The sequence below is a fragment of the Eptesicus fuscus genome, chromosome 17, assembly GCF_027574615.1.
Source record: "Eptesicus fuscus isolate TK198812 chromosome 17, DD_ASM_mEF_20220401, whole genome shotgun sequence".
Classification (NCBI taxonomy): domain Eukaryota; kingdom Metazoa; phylum Chordata; class Mammalia; order Chiroptera; family Vespertilionidae; genus Eptesicus; species Eptesicus fuscus.
Window position 1 is genome coordinate 5,991,944 of NC_072489.1, and position 19,334 is coordinate 6,011,277.

The 19,334-nt window shown below is 41.8% G+C and overlaps 1 protein-coding gene across 4 annotated transcripts in view; it reads left to right on the forward strand.

Moving 5' to 3' along the window:
• Window positions 1-19,334, forward strand: part of MARCHF8 (membrane associated ring-CH-type finger 8) — a 97,217-nt gene that overhangs the window by 59,097 nt on the left and 18,786 nt on the right. For all 4 annotated transcript variants that reach the window (XM_054728828.1, XM_054728826.1, XM_054728829.1 and 1 more), the window contains exon 3: window positions 13,654-13,704. In XM_054728828.1, the coding sequence (XP_054584803.1) occupies window positions 13,654-13,704 (51 nt within the window). The remainder of the gene's footprint in view (window positions 1-13,653; window positions 13,705-19,334) is intronic.

Sequence of the window (19,334 nt, forward strand, 5' to 3'; positions counted from 1 at the left end):
CAGATTTCACCTGACGTTGTAGGTCATTGTCAGTAGCAATCAGGGTTGTGCTTGGCCTTGTGCGTGGAGGAAGGGAGGAGGAGCTTGTCGTGCTCTCTAAGGGAGAAGGTATTTCCCAGGTGCCTCCAGCAGATCTCACCTCTTGAGCCAGAAGTGAGCCAGTCAACTTACTCCAGGGTCGCAGGGTGAGGCCAGCATCCAAGGTAACTGGGGAGAGGGAAGTACTGGAGAGAATCTGTGTTCTGTTGAGGAGGAGGGAGAACAACCAACAGCATCCACGGTAGTCCTTTTGGTATAATGCTAGTGTTTGACATCTACCAGGCCCAAAAGTCACCATTTTTTATGTGGCCATATCAGGGCTTTTGTTTTGTTTTGTTGTAAGTAGTGTGATTTCTGTTCTAAGAGTGGCAGAATGAAGCCAGATTTCAAAATCTCCATCCTTTTAGACATAATTATATGAACAGCTAATGGATAACTGGCAGAAATATGCCAACAGCAAATTTAAAGAAAACAGCTGATGGCCTGTTAGAAATAAAAATTTCCAAGAATTCAGAGAGTTTGGCTCAGGTCATTCCCAGCCCCACATGTGCAGAGGCTGTACGAGAGAAAAGGATAGGGAGTAAAATAAAAATCCGAACGGCTGTGGCAGGAGCGGGGGTGATGTAGGCAGTGCTGCAGGAGCCTGGGATTCCACGTGACTGGAAGCCCTCTGAATGCTCCTCATGTGACAAAGAGAAGCGCACTGTGATCACTGCTTTGGCCTGTCCAGGCTCGTAAAAACGGGAAGGAAAGTAGACTAGTGCGAAAACCTGGAGCCGAGTATTTCATCTGTCAACTGGGAGTCAGCAGAATTCCTGACGGAAGGGAACATTGACGAGTCAAGGCTCTCTGGGCGCCAGAAGATGTTACTGGACCGGGGACCTGCGCGGGTCTGCGTGGTCTGCCTGCAGTGTGTGGGTTCTTGACTTTGTGCTGGAAAAACTTCACGGCCTGAGTCCAGGTGGTTGTTGAGAGTAGGTTTATTAAAGCTGCGCACAGTGCAACAAGGAAGGGTCTAGGACAGTGATGGCGAACCTCTGACACGCGTGTCAGTGCCATTTCTGATGACACGTGGCCGCTGAGGCGGCCGCATGCCGAGGATGAAACATTTATGTTATTTAAACTATAAATATCGCGAAATAATGTTTTTTCCTCAAAGGGACACACTACCCGAGTTATGCTCAGTTTTTTGGCGAAGTTTGAAACACCAAGCTCAAAAGGTTGCCCATCACTGGTCTAGGATGAAGAGCAACAACGGAGAGCCTAGGCGGGAGTTAAAGGAAGTCGGGGAGGAAAAGAATGCATCCCAGGAGAGAGCAGAGTCAGGCTGCTTGTGGCCCTGGCCCCTGCTGAGCTGATTCCCTTTCTCTTTTTCACATCCCACGGGCCTCCCTCTCCTCGCACACCTGCACCGAGCTGCTAGCGTGCAGCCCAGCTTAGAACGGAGCTGGAGTAGAAGGTTCCCCTGGACTGCACAGTGACACCCACAGATGCCACAGACCGTCCCTGTAGGTCTGAGCCAGTGAGAAGACTGGCCAGGTTCTGCCCTCGTGGCAGGATGGAGAGAGGCACAGTGCATGCGGAAGAAGAATAACTGCCCTTCAAAAAAGAAGAGAATTCCCAAGTAGTAAGCTATTAAGAATCTGAGTTTCATAAAACACAGGCTCAGAAATGACATAATAAAAATAGCAGAATGAGGTGAAAAGGGAAGAATACAGAGCCAAGGAGATAGATAAAGAATCGATTTGCAGAATAAATAAATCAGAAGTGGCTAGGAACAGTAACAGTAGCTGAAAGATTAATTACTGACAAAGCACAAGCTTGAGACACTCAGAAGAAAAACAAAGCTTAAGGCAATGAGGTAAACATGGTAGGTGGGGACTGGACCTCCTGGAGGCAGAGCAGGTGGGAGAATGGGCCTTTCGTGCTTTGTTCCGGTTCCTCTTGGAGTTCTGGTTTTGGTTGCAGAGCAGGAACTGCTTTAGACATGCTCATTTGGAAGTGTGTAAGCACTGACGAATGGTGAAGAGGAACATGCACGTTTTTCCTAGAAGAATGCCAATGAGATAAAGATCTGATAGCCTTGGAAGCAGGCAAATTCTCCTTTAGCAACTTGTTTCCTGGCATTGATACAAAGCTCCCCTCCCCCACCACACGATGATTTTCTGTGCTTTTGCTAAATGTAAATTCTGACCTGCTGATCTCAGGGCAACTTGGCTGCTTTTTCTACAACCAGAACCTAATTCATAGGACAGGTTTTATGGAGGAAAAAAATTTGGTTGTTCTGTTAGACATCTGTGGTTAATCATTTACCTTTCCTACATTTTATGAAATTTCTCAAGTAAGCCTGGGCTGTAGGTTAGCATGGGAAAGGAGCAAATGGATCCACTAACGTTGACTGTCACTGACTAGAAAACTGAACTTTCATTCCTTGCATGGCAGCAGATATGGTTTAGAATCTTTACATTGCAAACGGCTGTGCACAATCTACTCATAGAGCAGAAATTGGTTACTGCAATGGCCTTGTCATGAATTATTCATTCACTGCACAGTTCCTCGGAAATCAGCTGGAGGAAGTAGTGCAGTTTGATCACAGGAGTGGCATGCTAAGGGCTTCTGCACGCCCGCAAGTCCAGCGGAGAAGATGTGCTTCTGCTGGCTGCGCTGGCTGCTGTGCGGTGGGCGGCGGGGCTGTGCAGGTGGAACCCGCGAACATGCTGTGCTGCTGGGAGAGCTGCACTGAGGGAGGACTCGGCATCGTGATGGAAAATGAAGCCCCTGGTAGGAGAGGTGCCTGTCAGTAGTGGCACCTCGTTATTGTAGGGATGCGGTTAGGCCATATGAAACCAACAGTATAGAGAGAGAATGAGTTGTTACAGGGTGCCTCACTAGTAAGGTTCCCAGCCAGAGAAGCCGAACAGTTTAGGTTTAATCCCATTTTCAAGGATGTTTTTCCTAAGAAAACTGTGAAAAATATTACTAAGTCAAATAAACAATTAAGCATATAAATTATAGCATTTTTTTCATGATATCCTCCTACTGTTGTTATAAAAAATGTCTTTTTTTTTTTTATTGCTGTGATTTTGCCCACATAATTTTAAATCATGGAATCATGGCTTTGGAAAAATCTTGAGAAAGACAATTAGTGTATAATCTGAGTGAGAACAGTCTCAGGCTGCCTTTTATTTTCTAGCGGAAATATTGTTCTCACAAGCCGCCTTGGTTCGTTCTGCAGGAGCATTCATTCCGGGAAAATCTTTTGGCTTCTTATAGGATGGAAAATGCATAAAAGATGGAACAGTAACAAAGGGCCTTCTTCTGTTTGTTGGTGTTTTTATGGTGTGTGTATGGGGGAGGGAGAGTCAGACATGTAATTTCATTTGGCAGAGACATTCTGATGTTGCTATTTGCATGTCTGTCTGATTTTGTGTGGATGCTGCTGCTGTTAACTTTGTGAGGCTAGATGCTCTAGGGCTGTATGGACAAAAATAATAAAGGTGAAAAGAATCAGAGCCTCAAGGGTTATGGGCCAAATTGGATACACATATTTCTTCATGAACTGTCATTTATAGTTTTGACGCTCTTAAGAAACATTTCTTGAACACACACACTCTGAGCTCTGAGACAAGAGAAGATCAGCATTCTCCTTCTGCTGTTTGCTTAAGCTCTGCAAGAGAAGCCACCTTTGTTTTGTGATTTCATCATTCCCAAGGGCCAGAGTGTGTTCCCTGAATGAGTACATTCTACACGAAAAAAATTTAATAGTCTTTTTACAAAGGTTACTTACTTATCATACAGCACTATAGGGAGTAGTAAAAGTGTTACAATTTCTATAATAATTTTTATAAGAAATATATTTTGATTTGTATTGATAATGATTTTTCAGCTACTTCAAGGGTTTATGTATTTATTAGATATATTAAGAGCTTTTAAATGGCAGAAATTAAAATCTGTTCATAATAAAGATTGTGTAATTAAGGTTTTAAAAATATTAACAAGGAATACAAAGACCTTTTTTTCAGCATAACTTTATTTTATATTGGGAAAATGAAAATAAAAATTACTTAATGAAAAGTGAATTTTAAAAAGATTGGATTCATCAGTACGTTACTAGGAAAATTATCATTTTGATTATACAGTGTTACATGTAACATTTTAAAACACATTTAATTTATTAGTCTGTGTTAGAAGGGTTTTTGGAACTATAACCCCATTTATTCATAACTTCAGGGGTAAGTTTGTGAAATCACAATATGTGTAGTGCTGAGTGAAACTAAACAGGGCAACATACCCCACATTGAATCACATTTGAGGACTCAGAAGAACCAAAGAGGTCATATCTGTTACTCCTCCACACAAGCTCACTTTATAAAGGACAAAATGAAATCCAGGGATTATAGATGATTAGCAAATGGTTACCTGTTATGGTCTTGTTAACTGTGAACAGCATCAGATGTTAGACCTCAATCCTCAATTTGAGTTAGAACTCAAATACAAGCAAAAGTTTAATTAGAAAGTCACAGAAGTAGAAGTAAGTCTTGAAAGAAGTGAGCCAGTTAGGCTGCATGGACTCAGGAAGCAAGTTACAGAGGGGGGAAGTGGGGCAGGAGGGTTCTGTCATTATTACTTCAACTAGGTTTTCAATCCTTTGGTTTCTTTTTTCTCTTTCTGGAACACATATGACATGGATATTATTATGCTTCATGTTGTCTCAAAGGCCCCTTAAACTATCCTCATTTTTTAAATTATTTTTTCTTTTTGCTGCTCTGATTGGATGTATTTTTCTACCTTGTTTTCCAAATCCACTTCAGTCCTCTGCTTCAAGCTTACTGTTTATTCCTTCCAGTGTATTATTTATTTCAGATATGGCATTCTTTAATTTTGACTGGTCCTTTTTTATGGTTTCTAGGCCATTTTTCATACTGTTGAGCATCCTTATAATCATTATTCTAAACTCTTTATCTGATATATTGCTTACCTCCATTTCATTTAGCTCTTGTTCTAGAGAATTTTGTTCTTTAATTTGGGGCTTGTTTCTTTGTCTCCCCATTTTGGCTGCCTCTTTGTGTTTGTTTCTATGTTTTTAGTAGAACTGCTATGACTCCCAGGCTTAGTAGGTGACCTGTGGGACCCAATGACACAGTGTCCATGATCATTAGAGCTGGGTGCTCTAAGAATGTTTCTTGGGTGCCTTCTGTGGCCCCTTCTTTTGTAATTGAGACTTGATTGCCATTGGCCCTTTAGTGTGTGGGGTTGGGCTGGCTGACAGTGAGGCTCAGCCCCCAACACAGCATACAGGCTGCTGTGCAGGTATTGATCACACAAAGCGGAATTCCCCTTGGTATCTGCCAAGATCTCCTTATGGATATGTTGCTTTGAAGCTTATTGGATACTGCTCTGTTATTGTCTGAAGCTGACCCTTGAGTGTATTGGTTCTGGACCTCTTCAGACAGTGATATCAGCCACTATCAGATGCTGTCTGTGACTAACCCTGGGCAACCTATTTGAAGCTACCAGCCATCCATAGTTTGTGGCTCCCTCTGCTGGGCTTGGTTGCTGTGGAGAGGACCAAGGTGTGTACCAAGGCTGGCTTTTATCAGCACTGGGCCCAGGGTCTGGTCAGCAAAAGGCTTAAAGCACCCAGAGATCCATCTCTGCCTGCAGGCTGTCTGTTAGGCTCAGCCACTTAAAGAGCCTCAAGCTGTACTCCTCAGCAGGGCTTAAACTCCACAGAGTGGGGTGAGAGGAGTGGGGCTATTGCTTCTCCCGAGGCTGACATTGCATGGAGGGGAATGCTCTGCCTGAAAAAGATGTCTTCTGCAGTATGGGGGAATGACTCAGCACAGGGTTCCTGGTGGCTGACCTTCAGCTCTCTCCCCAGAGCCACTAACCACTCTCCACACAGCTCTATTCCGCTCTGCTCTCTCTCTGCCCAGGGTGAGTGGCTGTGAATGAAATTTTGTACATTGGCCCTGTAAGAAGGTGCCTGCATTTCTAGCTGTCTTTCCCTGGTGGACAGATAACTCTGCTTTTCACAGCCAGATGTTATGGGGTGCCATTCCCAGTTCTGGTGCTCTGGGCTGGGAGCCTGGTTTGGGGGTTAGACCCTGCACTTCTCAGTGGGATCCCCCCCGCAGCTGACATATCCCTTTGGAACTTCAGCTGCTGCCCATGAGTGCTTAGCCAGCTCTCTGTGCCTCTGCATCTCCTACCAGTCTTGAGGTGGCTTCCTCTGTAAGTCCTTGGTTATAAGGCTTATCTCCAGCTAGTCTTCAGTTAGTTATTCAGGATGATTTTTCTATATTTTAGTTGTAATTCCAGTTTTATCCTGAGACCAAACTGAATGTAGCTTTCACCTAAACCCAATCAATCCATCCTGGGACCACTGTGTTTATTTTTAAGGCCAGTATTTGAGGTTTCTTATAATTTCAGGAGAACCTTCTTAGCTTTCTCTGTCCTTGGTTTTATGTGATATACTTCTAGTTGTTTTATGGTTTAGCCAGTTGCTCTCGTAAAGCTACCATTCTCTTCTTAAAAAGTCAGCATTTTTGACAGCACCCTTTGGCTGTAATGCCTGCCTACTCCATTCCAAACAATGTCTTGTTTTTTTTTTTGGTGATAGCTGAGCAACACTCTCTTCTTTTGGCCTGCCTTTCCACCTTTGCGAAATCTGAGCCTATGCTTCAGAGCTGGGGCAGGTACAGTGGTCCACGTATTTTGGAGTGACATACCTGCTTTATGAGCAGTGTGCTGGCGGGACTGTAGCCCATTTTGTTGGCTTGCCTCTCTTGGTGTGGAACTTCCACCCAGTTGGCATGTTGGATCGAGTACAGTTAGGGCCCCGTTACTGTCCGTCTGTCACAGCCATGGTGGAGCTTCTGCTCTGCTAGTGGACACTGTGCAGAAGAGAGCCCAAACCTGTCTCTAAGTCACTTTTGCCTGGAACATAGCTTTGACAGGGAAGAGTTAGTGCAGCAGAATGTGTCATGTTTGAGGCCTGCTCCTCTCTGGGAGATACCATTCTATTCTGTTGAGAGCTGGGAAAAGGGAGCCATTATTTCTTGGCTTCACTCTCCCAGAGTGCAGCTCTGAGGAGGGACTGGGTTGTGTCTCAAATGCTAAGATACTAACTGTTGCTACTGAGATATAGTAGGTTTTCTTGGACAGATGCTTCTCCAATTGCTGTATGCTCTCATGACAGTTTTTGCTATCTTAGGAATTAGGTGTGTCATTTAACTTTTTTGTTTTCTGTTTGTTCTCTCCTCTTTCCCTCTCCCACTCTCTCTTCTCTTTTTCCTGCCATCCCGTGGGCTTCTTGAACTCTTTTTAAGAATTCCTTATTATTTTATCTATGGTGTTGATGAGTGTGTCCTTCTTAGTTTTTTAGTGCTGCTTATCTTTGCAAGTTTGATTTTATTGTTTTTATAGCTTATATCTCTTTGACTTTCTGGGCATTTGGAAGACAGTTATAATATTTTTATATTCTTTTCTGCTAATTTAAATGTGTGTCAGTTTTAATTGACTATCCTCCACATTAGAGATGAGATCCTCCACATTAGAGATGAGGTGTTATTTCTTCTTTGTATATCTGGTATAAACCATTTTTATTGCATACCAAAGTGCAATGATAGTCTCAGAGCGGAGCACTTACGGGTTGTTAGCTGAATTAGTCACCTTTTTTATACTGTGTTTTTCCATACATATACTTACCAAAGATAAAGTCTAATTTGTAAATTAGGCACAGTAAGAGTAACAACAGTAACTAAAACTAGAACAGTTATAACAGTATATTACAATTATAGTTATGTGAATATGGTCTCTCAAAATATCTGGAATTTTGCATGTAACATTTTCAGACCACAATTGACTACAGGTAACTGAAAACACAGAAAGCAAAGCTATAAATGAATGGGGTTGGGAGCTACTGTAAAGCCAAATTTTCTCGATTTGCTTCAATCAAAACATCATATCAGAGGAGATTGAATTCACAAGCAGATATGAGAATGTAGCTGTCTTCTAGAACAAGATTTAGAAACACCTATCGATTTTTAGAAATCTGTAACAAGATTTGCAAAAATGTAAAACTATGCTACTCTGCTCACTTGAGGTGTTTTGTTTGGAAAAATAGTTATTTCTTAATGAAATGCTATTTTATGTTAACTGAATTTGTTATTGGTAATTCTAAATGAATTAAGAGACTCATATTTTAAAAATAGTTTTCATTTCTAATGTGGTAAATATAGTAAATATAACCCACATAAACAATAGGTCTTGGCAGTCCCCAATTTTTTACATTGTAAATGACTCCTGAGAACGAAAGGTTTGAGACTTCTGGTGTATAGCTCTCCTGCCTCAGGGCGGGCTCCTCTACCTGGGTGGCATCTGCATTCCAGGTGAACGAGGGAAGGAAGAATGCTGGAGAAAGGAGCAATGGCTGTATCAGGAGAGCGAAATTCCCCCCAGAAAACCCCGAGGTTAATTGTTTTACAGAGAACTTTCTTATGTGTTTACCCTTAACTGCGATAGTGTGAGAAAGTGAGAACTTTGAGTTGGGTCCTTTGCTGCCCAGAACAAAGTTGGAGTTCTGTTGGTGGGGATGAATATTGTCGGTTACACATAGGGGCTTTTTGTTTGTTTGTTTTGCTTTGTTTTAATGACTGGTCCTCGTCAGAGTTTCAGGGAAATTCCTACATGAAGTTCTATTGTTTGACTCCTTGTTGCAGAATCCCAGAAACTTGCTTAGACATCTCACCTCATTGTCTTCTTGTTAATCCTTGGCTTCTAGTTTCCAGGACTTGTTTGGTCTCTGTGGACTCTGAGTCTCAGCTCTGCCCCCAAAGTACATGGTATTTTTTTTTATTGATTAAGGTATTGCATATGTGACCTTATCCCCCCATTGCCCCTCACCCCACTCCTCTTCAGGCCCTCACCCCCCTGGTGTCTATGTCTATCAGTAAACTGTAATTTATTATTATATTAAAATAAATAATTTGGGTTAGAAAAAAAAAAAGTACATTGTATTGGAGCCACACATGGACTTGCAAAACATTGACAGGACTGGCCAGATTGTGAAATGTCTTTATTCTTCAACAGATAAAAACAGAGCTGATTTTTATCTTTGTGATTTTGTAACTTCTTATATTAACAAAATTTTTCTCACACCCTCAGACTTAGTGTTTCCCAATCTATATATCAGTCTGTTTTCTGATTGATTTATTTGTATTGACTCACTGGTGAGCTCACTGCCATCTTTTACACAGAAATTTAGTTTTACAGTAGTCATGATTTATTATTTACTTTTTAAAAAATGAGTCATGATATTCACTTATACCTCAGTTTTTAAAAAATGAGTCATAGCCTTTATGGATTATTTTGGCCCAGGGTTTGGAATGAAACTTGCATGTGAAGTGTGGTCTGGGAACCAGCAGCATGGGAGTCACCTGGGAGTTCCTGAGAAATGAGCAATCTCAGTGCACCTCAGACCTACCAAACCACAGTGTGCATTTTAGGAACATCCCTAATTGGTTCAAGTTGCAGCGTTTCAGAACACTGGTCTAAGGGAGAAAATAAATGAGAAGAGGGCATGGAGCTGTGTTCTAAGGAACATTCATGTTCAGTGTAGAAAACAGAGCCCACCAAAAAGACATGGGGATGCGAGCAAGCCAGGGAGGTGTGTGTCTCACAGCGTGGGGTCACCTGGCGCTATCTCTGAGGAAGGAGGGTAACAGTTTCTGTTTCCAGAAGTGAAATAGAGACTTTCATCGCTCCCCGGGTTAAAAATGGGGGACCAATTATGCAGTTACTGAATGTATTAAAGATTATCCTATATAATAAAAGCCTAATATGCAAATCGATGGAACAGCAGAATGATCAGTTGGCGGGGGGTGGGGCTGGTGAGCAGGCGGCACCAGGCCAGCTAAGGCAGGTGCCAGCAGGCAGAGGGAGGGGACGGTGATCAAGGGGGGGCGGTGGCAACCTGCAGAGGCAGAGGGGCGATGGGGGGGGGGGAGCGGGGCTGGCCGCTCGCCAGCTGGTGCAGTCCCACGATCGCCCAGCCCGTTACCTCCCACAGAGGGAGGCCACCAGCGGAGGCGGTGGGGCGATGGGGGGACGGGGCCAGTTGCTCACTGGACGGGGCCAGTCGCTCACTGATGGGCCCACCAGTTACCTCCGGCTGAGGGAGGCCAGACTGGCTTAGGCCCGTTCCCTGCAGGGAGTGGGCCTAAACCCGTGGTCAGCAAACTGCGGTTCGCGAGCCACATGCGGCTCTTTGGCCCCTTGAGTGTGGCTCTTCCACAAAATATCACGGCCTGGGTGAGTCTATTTTGAAGAAGTGGTGTTAGAAGAAGTTTAAGTTTAAAAAGTTTGGCTCTCAAAAGAAATTTCAATCTTTGCACTGTTGATATTTGGCTCTGTTGACTAATGAGTTTGCCGACCACTGGCCTAAACCATCAGTTGGACATCCCCCAGGGCTCCCAGACTGTGAGAGTGCACAGGCTGGGCTTGGGCCCTCCTCCCCACCGAGTGCACGAATTTTCATGCACTGGGCCTCTAGAATGAAAATAATTGGCCAAGGTTTTTTATTACTTGGTTATTGAAGCTTATTTGCAGCTTGAACTGGAAGGGAGCTCTTGTTCTCCTTGGAATGCCCAATTCCAGTTCTTGACATTGATGTTGGTAAACTTGCCTTCTCATTCAGAAACACGCCTGTGTGACCGTAGGAGAGAATGGTGTCACTCCCTCTATCCTGATATGACTCAGAGATGTGCTCTTTTATGTCATTCTTCAGCTTTTCCCTAGTGGACGTTCCTCATCAAAACACGTTCGAAGCAGTTCTGTGGTCATGTCATCATTGGAACAGGCCCAGGAGCCACATTCATTTTTGTCCATATTCTGTCACTGAGGCAGCTGTCCGCATTTGGTAGTCACATAGTATATAGGATGGAATGAATGAGTAACTGAGTTGAATGAATCCTGAGATTTGCTTGCTGAAAAATAGGTCTGTTATGGTTCTGAGCTTGTTAGATTTTTCAGTAAGTCCAAATAAACGTTGCAGTATTTAAGGGGGGAAACGTCTGTTGGAAATAAATTGTTAATTTCCTACCAAGCAGTGGAGAAGCAATCCTAAATGTCGATAGGCTTCAGGCTTTAAAACATCTGCATCTTTTGGGACTAGTTATTAGTTTGATTTTTACCAATGCATTTTATTGTTTTAACAAGGGAATCAAAATAAAGGCTTACATCATTAAATTTATGTCCCAAGTTCATAAGACAAAGAGCAACTTTTAGCTCTCAATCTGGATTTCTAATGTTATCTAGCTTAACTGTTAGTCCTCTCCCCACCGTAATATTCCTTCTTTATGGAATGATGAATGTCAGAATGAATTACTGCTTTTCTTCACACCTCAGAACTTCTCTGTAGGTTTCTAGCTGGTTTTAAACTGGCCATTTTTTTTGTAATGGTGATTATAATTGGTTTTGTATACAGATAATCCAAGGTGTATATTATCTTTGTTTTAATTTAGCAGACTAAATGAAAATTTAATAGTAAATCCCCGGTGGATGAGCAGTTAAGCCTGGATTCACAGCAGTACCCTGTGTTTGTCCGTAACACATTCTTGACTCGTAAATAAAACTTAAATGGTTACAGATTTACCTGTTCTGTGGGCAGAGGGACTTTCCATTCCCAATGAGTGAATGTGTGAAGATGATGATTGAATGAAATTCCTAATTGATTTTTTTAAAACAGTCTTTGGAAACATATTGCCAACACTGAGTATACTTTATAATTTTGTTCTTTTCCTTTATAACTGTCTAATTGACTAACTTAAGACCAACAAATATTCCATTGAGACTAAGCACTTAATAGCATTTTCTGTATTGTATTACACTTAAGAGACCTGAGCTGCGGTTTCCACTCAGGTTTATAAAATAGAGGATATAACAAAAATATTCCAAAAATTGCACAAATACATTGCTGTAAAGATAAAGAAGACAGCATTGATAAAATGAGTGCCGGCCAGCAGGCCACTTGGGAGATGCTGAAATGCTTCTTCATCAGCATGTTAGGGGTAGCAAATGTTCAAAAGCCAGGTGTACAGAAGTCAAGGCAGTCTGTAATTGGGTGGGTTGAGGGGGAAGGGGAAAGTTAAAACTTTATTGATGGCTTGATCTCTCTAAGGAGAGCCATGGTGGAATGAAATCAACTCTTCCTCAAGGACTTTTTAAATGATCTACTAGCTCCTTTGTATCTCTGACTGACCAAAGAATTTTATCTGCTAATCACATCTCACCCTTCTCTGGTCCTCCCCAGGTAATTGCATACCATGCTACCTAAGCAGAGAATAGATGATCTTAAGAATACAAGAAATATCACATCGCTTCCATTTGTAATAGTTTTTTCCCCTCCTCATTTGGGTTTAGAACAAGGATGAATGTATTCAGGGAAAGTTACTTTATTGTTTTTAAAAATCAGATTTATACTTGGAACACTCATTTTTAGAGAAGGTTATAGTGTGGAAGATTGTTGTATTCATTTTGAGGGCTGCCATAAACTGTCACAGACAGGGTGGCTTAAACAGTAGGAATTTTCTCACAGTCCAGAGGCTAAAAGTCTGAGATCAAAGTATCAGCAGGTTTGGTTCCTTCTGAGGCCTCTGTCATTGGCTTGTACATGGCTGTCTTTTCCCTGTGTCCTCACATGGTGTTCCCTCTGTGTGGATCTGGGTCCTAATTATCTCTTCTTATAAGGACGCCATTCATATGATCAGGGCCCACCCTCATAAGCTGACCTCATTTTAATGTAATTACTCCTTTAAAGGCCATTTTCAATTATAGTCACATTCTGAGCACTGGGGGTTAGGACTTCAACATATGAATGTGCGGGGGGGGGGGGGGGGGCGGGGGCGACACAATTCAGTCGATAGCAATATGTCTTAGGAAGATTAACTTAAAAACAGAAAGACCAGTTAGAAAGTTATTCAAGAATTCCAAGTAAGAAATGAAGAGACCTAAACTAAGGCTTTGACAATGGAAATGAAGATGAGATCGAGAGGCATTAAGGAGGAAGAATTTGATGTAAGACTTTGTGACTGAACGTGGAGAGGGGTGAGAGGGAAGAAGCTAGCCTGACTCAGATTTCTCTAATTCAGGAGGAGAAACAGGCTTGAGGGAATAGATGTGAGCTGTGCCATGTCCCTGTTGAGTACCAACACTTTGACAGCCAAATGAACGAGGTGGCATCAGCTGTCCTGCTTTCTTTCCCCCGTTTTACAGGGTCCTCAGAATGGACCACCCACACACATCTGAGCATGCCATTTCTTGCCTGTGACCCTCCACTTGAATGTGTCATAGGACATTTACTGCCCTCTTATTTTTACAGTTAATTCCAAATTCCTGGTGTTTTTTTTTTTTTTTTTTCTTGTTAAGGTCCTTTAGGGCAGGGACTATTGTTTTATTCATCTTTGCCAAATTCTCCATAATATATTAGCTGACCCGGTACATATTAGTTTGTGTTCAGCAAATTCTAGTTGAGGGAATGATTTGTCAATACCATTGTTGTGATCAATTACTTGTTCTTTGCACATTTTAATCCCCTGTTTGGTTTTCTTGCAGAATGAGAAGACTTTGGGACATCCCATGAGTCATTCAAGTAGCATTTCTAAGGTAGAGTGCCACTTAAATATGTTATTTTTATATTTTCTTAACTTGCATGTGTTTATGCTCTTCTTTTAAAGACATAAACTTGCTGTAGCTGGTTTGGCTCAGTGGATAGAATGTAGGCCTGTGGTCCGAAGGGTCCCGGGTACAATTCTGGTCAAGGACGTGTACCTTGGTTGCAGGCTCCTCCCTGGCCGGGCCCTGGTTGAGGCTCACGCAGGGGGCAACCAATTGATGTGTTTCTCTCACATCAATATTTCTCTCTGTCTTTTCCTCTTTCTTTCACACTCTCTCAAAATCAATGGGAAAATATCCTTGGGTGAGGAGAGGAAGGGGGGGGGGAGGGGGAGGGGAAGGGAAGAAGAGAGGGAGGGAGGGAGGGAGGAAAGGAAGGAAGGAAAGACATAAATTTGCTGACACAGTTCTTTCATCTGCTCTGGGACCACACAATGAGGTGTGTGGCAGTTACGTTTTTCTAGTGAGGCAAATTCTGAGTGTGTGGTGAGGCAGTGACTAATTGGAGAAAACCCTGTTTCTTCCAGTAGAAATTATTTACTTTCAGGTGAAAGAAATCTCAGGGAGTCACCAGAGAATCTGTCTCCTCAATTAGGAGTGCATTTGGCTGATAGTAACAGAAAACCAACTCTGGTGACTTAAATAATTATAGATTTATGTGGTTCCAATGACAAGATGTCCGGAGGTAGATGTTGCTAACAGAGGTGCCGGGACCAGGCACTTTCTGTCCTCTGTGCCGCCTTCCTTAGCGCATTAGCACCGCATGCTTAGCACCTCATGGTCTCCAGTGGGAGCTGGGCCTCCAGGCACCATGGCTGTGGCCCTGGCAGGAATGAGTGATGAAGGTTGGAGGGTGTGGCAGCCGAGAGTGCCCCTTTTTAAGGGGAAGGCAAAGCTTTCTCAGAAGCCCCGCCCGGCTGCCTGGCTGCTCACTTCTCACTGGCCAGAAGAAGAGTTTGTGAGCCACTGGCTTACAGTGTCTTAGGGACATTTTATGGCTTGCACGGGCTTGGGGTAGAGTTATTCTGTGTTGCTCTGTGAGGGTTTGGGGGTTAGATGGACAGGGATTTACTAGCCATGAGACTTTGAGGAAGAACCCTTCTCTGAGCTATAGTTTCCCGATGAGTAAAATTAGGGCAATAATACAACCTTCAGAGTTGTGAGTCTTAGGGATAATGTTTGAAAGGAGCAGTGGGACAGCTCTCTCACTGCAGTGAGTCAGCAAACTGACTCTTGTTAAACCTTGTTGACCCCTGGTGGTCTTAGGTTGATTGGGTAAGGATAGTCCCTAATGGTAGCTATTATTTTATTACTGGTGGATTATTTTATCCTTCTTAGTTCTGTGAAATATGCCATTGGTGTCTTGATAGGGAGGGATTGTGTTGAATCTATAGACTTCTTTGGGTCGTATGGACATTTTAATGTTAATTCTTCCTATCCGTGAATAAATACAGTGTATGCTTCCACTTATTTGTATCTTCTTCAATTTCTTTCTTCAGTATCTTACAATTTTCTGAATATAGATCTTTTACATTCTTGGTTAAATTTATTCCTAGGCATTTTTTGATGCAGTAGTAAATGGGATTGTTTTCTTAGTTTTGATTTCTGTTTGTTCACTATTGATTTATAAAAATATCTGTTCATTGGCATTCCTGGATATTTATTTTGTACCTGTTACTTTACTGAATTCATTTATCAGAATGAATAGAATCTTTAGGGTTCTCTATATACAATATCATGTCATCTGCAAATAATTCTGTTTTACTTCTTACTTTCAATTTGGATGCTTTTTAGTTCTTCTTCTTGTCTAATTGCTATGGCCAGGACTTCTAGTAGACTTCTAGTACTGTGTTGAATAACAGTGGTGAAAGAGGGCATCTCTGTCTTGTTCCAGATCTTAAGGGAAGTGCTTTTAGTTTTTGCTCATTGAATATGATGTTGCCTGTAGGTTTGTCATATCTGTGAGATATATTTCCTCTAGCCCCGCTTTACTGAGAGTTTCTATTATAAATGGGTGCTGGGTTTTATCTGATGCTTTTTCTTCATCTATTGATATGATCATGTGATTTTTGTCATTCATTTTGTTTATGTGATGTATCACATTTATTGATTTGCGGATATTGTACCAACCTTGCATCCTTGATCATGGTGAATGATTTTTTCAATATATTGCTGGAATTGGTTTGCTAATATTTTGTTGAGGATTTTAGCATCTATATTCATCAGGGATATTGGCCTATATTTTCTTTCTTTATAGTGTCTTTATCTAGTTTTGGAATTAGGATAATGCTGGTCTTGTAAAATGAACCTGGGGGTCTTTCCTCCTCTTGAATATTTTGGAATAGTTTGAGGTGTTAGTTCTTCTTTGAATGTTTGGTAAAATTGACCTGTAAAGCTATCCAATTGAGGACTTTTGTTTGTTGGGAGTTTTGTGATTATTGCTTCAATTTCATTAGTTGTAATTGGTTTATTCAGATTGTCTGATATCAGAGAAATGTAAATTATAACTACAACAGGATATCCTCATACTTGTCAGAATGCTGTCATCAAGAAATCAACAAACAAGTGTTGGCAAAGATGTGGAGAAAGTGAACCTTCATGCACTGTTGATGGAAATGCAGATTGATGCAGCCACTGTGGAAAATCTTACGGAATTTCCTAAAAAAATTAAAAATGGAACTGCCTTACTCTGGGTCTGTGGCTCAGTGTTTGAGTGTCGACCTATGAACCAGGAGGTCATGGTTCGATTCCCAACTGGGGCACATGCCTGGGTTTTGAGCTCAATCAGTGATTCTCTGTTATTATTGGTGTTTCCGTCTCTCCCTTTCCCTTCCTCTCTGAAATCAATAAAAAAGTACTTTTTAAAAAATGGAACTGCCTTATGACTAAGTGATTCCACTTCTAGAAATATATCCAACGAGACCCAAAACACTAATTTGAAAGAATATATTCACCCCTATATTCATTGCAGCATTATTTAAAACTAGAGGCCTGATGCACGAAAATTCGTGCAAGAGTAGGCCTCCCCCGCCCCCCACCACCCCGCCCCCCGGCTGCCGGCACCAGCTTCCCTCCTGCACCCGGGACCTGGGCTGCTTTCCTTTGGCCGCCACCACCAGGCACCCAAGACCTGGGCTTCGCTCCTGCCCCGCTTTGTCCAGAAGGACATCTGAAATGACACCCGAAAGGACGTTCGGTTTAATTAGCATATTATCCTTTTATTATTATAGATAGCCAAAATTTGGAAGCAGCCCAAATGTCCATCAGTAGAGCAGTGAATAAAAAAGCTGTAGTATGTTTACACAATAGAATACTACTCAGCCGTAAAAATAGAAGGAAATCTTACCTTTCTGACAGCATGGATGGACCTAGAAGGTATTATACTCAGTGAAATAAGCCAGTCAGAGAAAGACAAATACCTTAACTCTCCAAAAATTCATCTGGAATAAAAACAAAAACAAACAAAGAAAAAAACCTGAATAGCTGCAGCGATCCTGAGAAAGAAGAACAAAGTAGGAGGGATCTCAATACCAGATTTCAAGCTGTATTACAAAGCCACTGTTCTCAAAATTGCCTGGTACTGGCACAAGAACAGACATATAGACGAACTGAATAGAATAGAGAACCCAGAAATCGACCCAAACCACTATGCTCAATTAATATTTGACAAAGGAGACAAGAACATACAATGGAGTCAAGACAGTCTCTTCAACAAATGGTATTGGGAAATTTGGTCAGACACATGCAAAAAAAATGAAACTAGACCACCAACTTACACCATACACAAAAATAAACTCAAAATGGATGCAGGACTTAAACATAAGACGGGAAACGATAAAAATACTAGAGGAATCCACAGGCAGCAAAATCTCAGCAAAATCTAAGCAATTTCTTCACTGACACAGCTCCTAGGGCAGTGATGGGCAACCTTTTGAGCTTGGTGTGTCAAACTTGGCCAAAAAACTGAGCATAACTTGGATAGTGTGTCACTTTGAGGAAAAAACATTATTTCGCAAATGTTTCATCCTCAGGAGCAGCAAATGTTTCATCCTCGGCATGCGGCCGCCTCAGCGGCCGCGTGTCATCAGAAATGGCTACACGTGTCAGTGCTGACACGCATGTCATAGGTTCGCCATCACTGTCCTTGGGCAATGGAAACTAAAGAGAAAATAAACAAATGGGACTACATCAAAATAAAAAGCTTCTGCACAGCAAAAGAAACCATCAACAAAACAACAAGAAAACCCACTGCATGGGAGAACATATTTGCCAACGATACCTCTGATAAGGGTTTAATCTCCAACATTTATAGGGAACTCATACAACTTAACAAAAGGAAGACAAACAACCCAATCAAAAAATGGGCAACGGACCTAAATAGATCCTTTTCAAAAGAAGACAGGAGGAAGGCCAAGAGACATATGAAAACATGCTCAAAGTCACTAATCATCCAAGAGATGCAAATCAAAACGACAATGTCAGAATGGCTATCATCAACAAATCAACAAATGACAAATGCTGGCGAGGATGCGGAGAAAAAGGAACCCTCGTGCACTGCTGGTGGGAATGCAGACTGGTGCAGCCACTGTGGAGAACAGTATGGAGTTTCCTCAAAAAACTAAAAATGGAACTCCCATTTGACCCTGTCATCTCACTTCTAGGAATATATCCCAAGAAACTAGAAACACCAATCAGAAAGGACATATGCACCCCTATGTTCATAGCAGCACAATTTACAATAACTAAGATTTGGAATCAGCCTAAGTGCCCATCAGCAGATGAGTGGATTAAAAAACTTTGGCACATCTACACAATGGAATACTATGCTGCTGTAAAAAGGAAGGAACTCCTACCATTTGCAACAGCATGGATGGATCTGGAGAGCATTATGCTAAGTGAAATAAGCCAGTCAGAGAAAGATAAATATCACATGATCTCATTGATTTGTGGATTATAATGAACAACATAAACCGATGAACAAAAACAGATCTAGAGACAGAGAAGCATTGATCAGATGCTCAAATCTCAGAGGGAAGGTAGGGGAGGGTGGGAGTGAGGGGGAGAGATCAACTAAAGGACTTGTATGCATGCATATAAGCCTAACCAATGGACATAGACACCAGGGGGGTGAGGGCATGAGTGGGGGGGGGGGATTTGAGGGGACAATAGGGGGTAAGGACACATTTGTAATACCTTAATTAATAATGAAAAAAAAAGGAAAACAATGGCTTTGCTGCATCCCATAAATTTTACAAAGTTGTTTATTTTTATTTGTCTCAAGGTACTTTTGATTTCCTCTTTGACCCAATTGGTTATTTAGTAGCATATTGTTTAGTCTCCATATATTTGTGAGTTTTTCTAAGTTTCTTCCCATAGTTGATTTCTAGTTTCATACCATTGTGATCAGAAAATATGCTTGATACAATTTTAATCTTCTTGATTTATTGAGGCTTGCTTTGTGGCCTAATAAGTGGTCTGTCCTGAAAATGTTTCATGGGCATGCACTTGAAGAATGTATAATCTGCAGTTTGGAGATGAAATGTTCTAAAAATGTCTATTAAGTCCATATGGTATTATGTGGCATTTAAGGCCATTATTTCCATATTAATTATCTGTCTGAA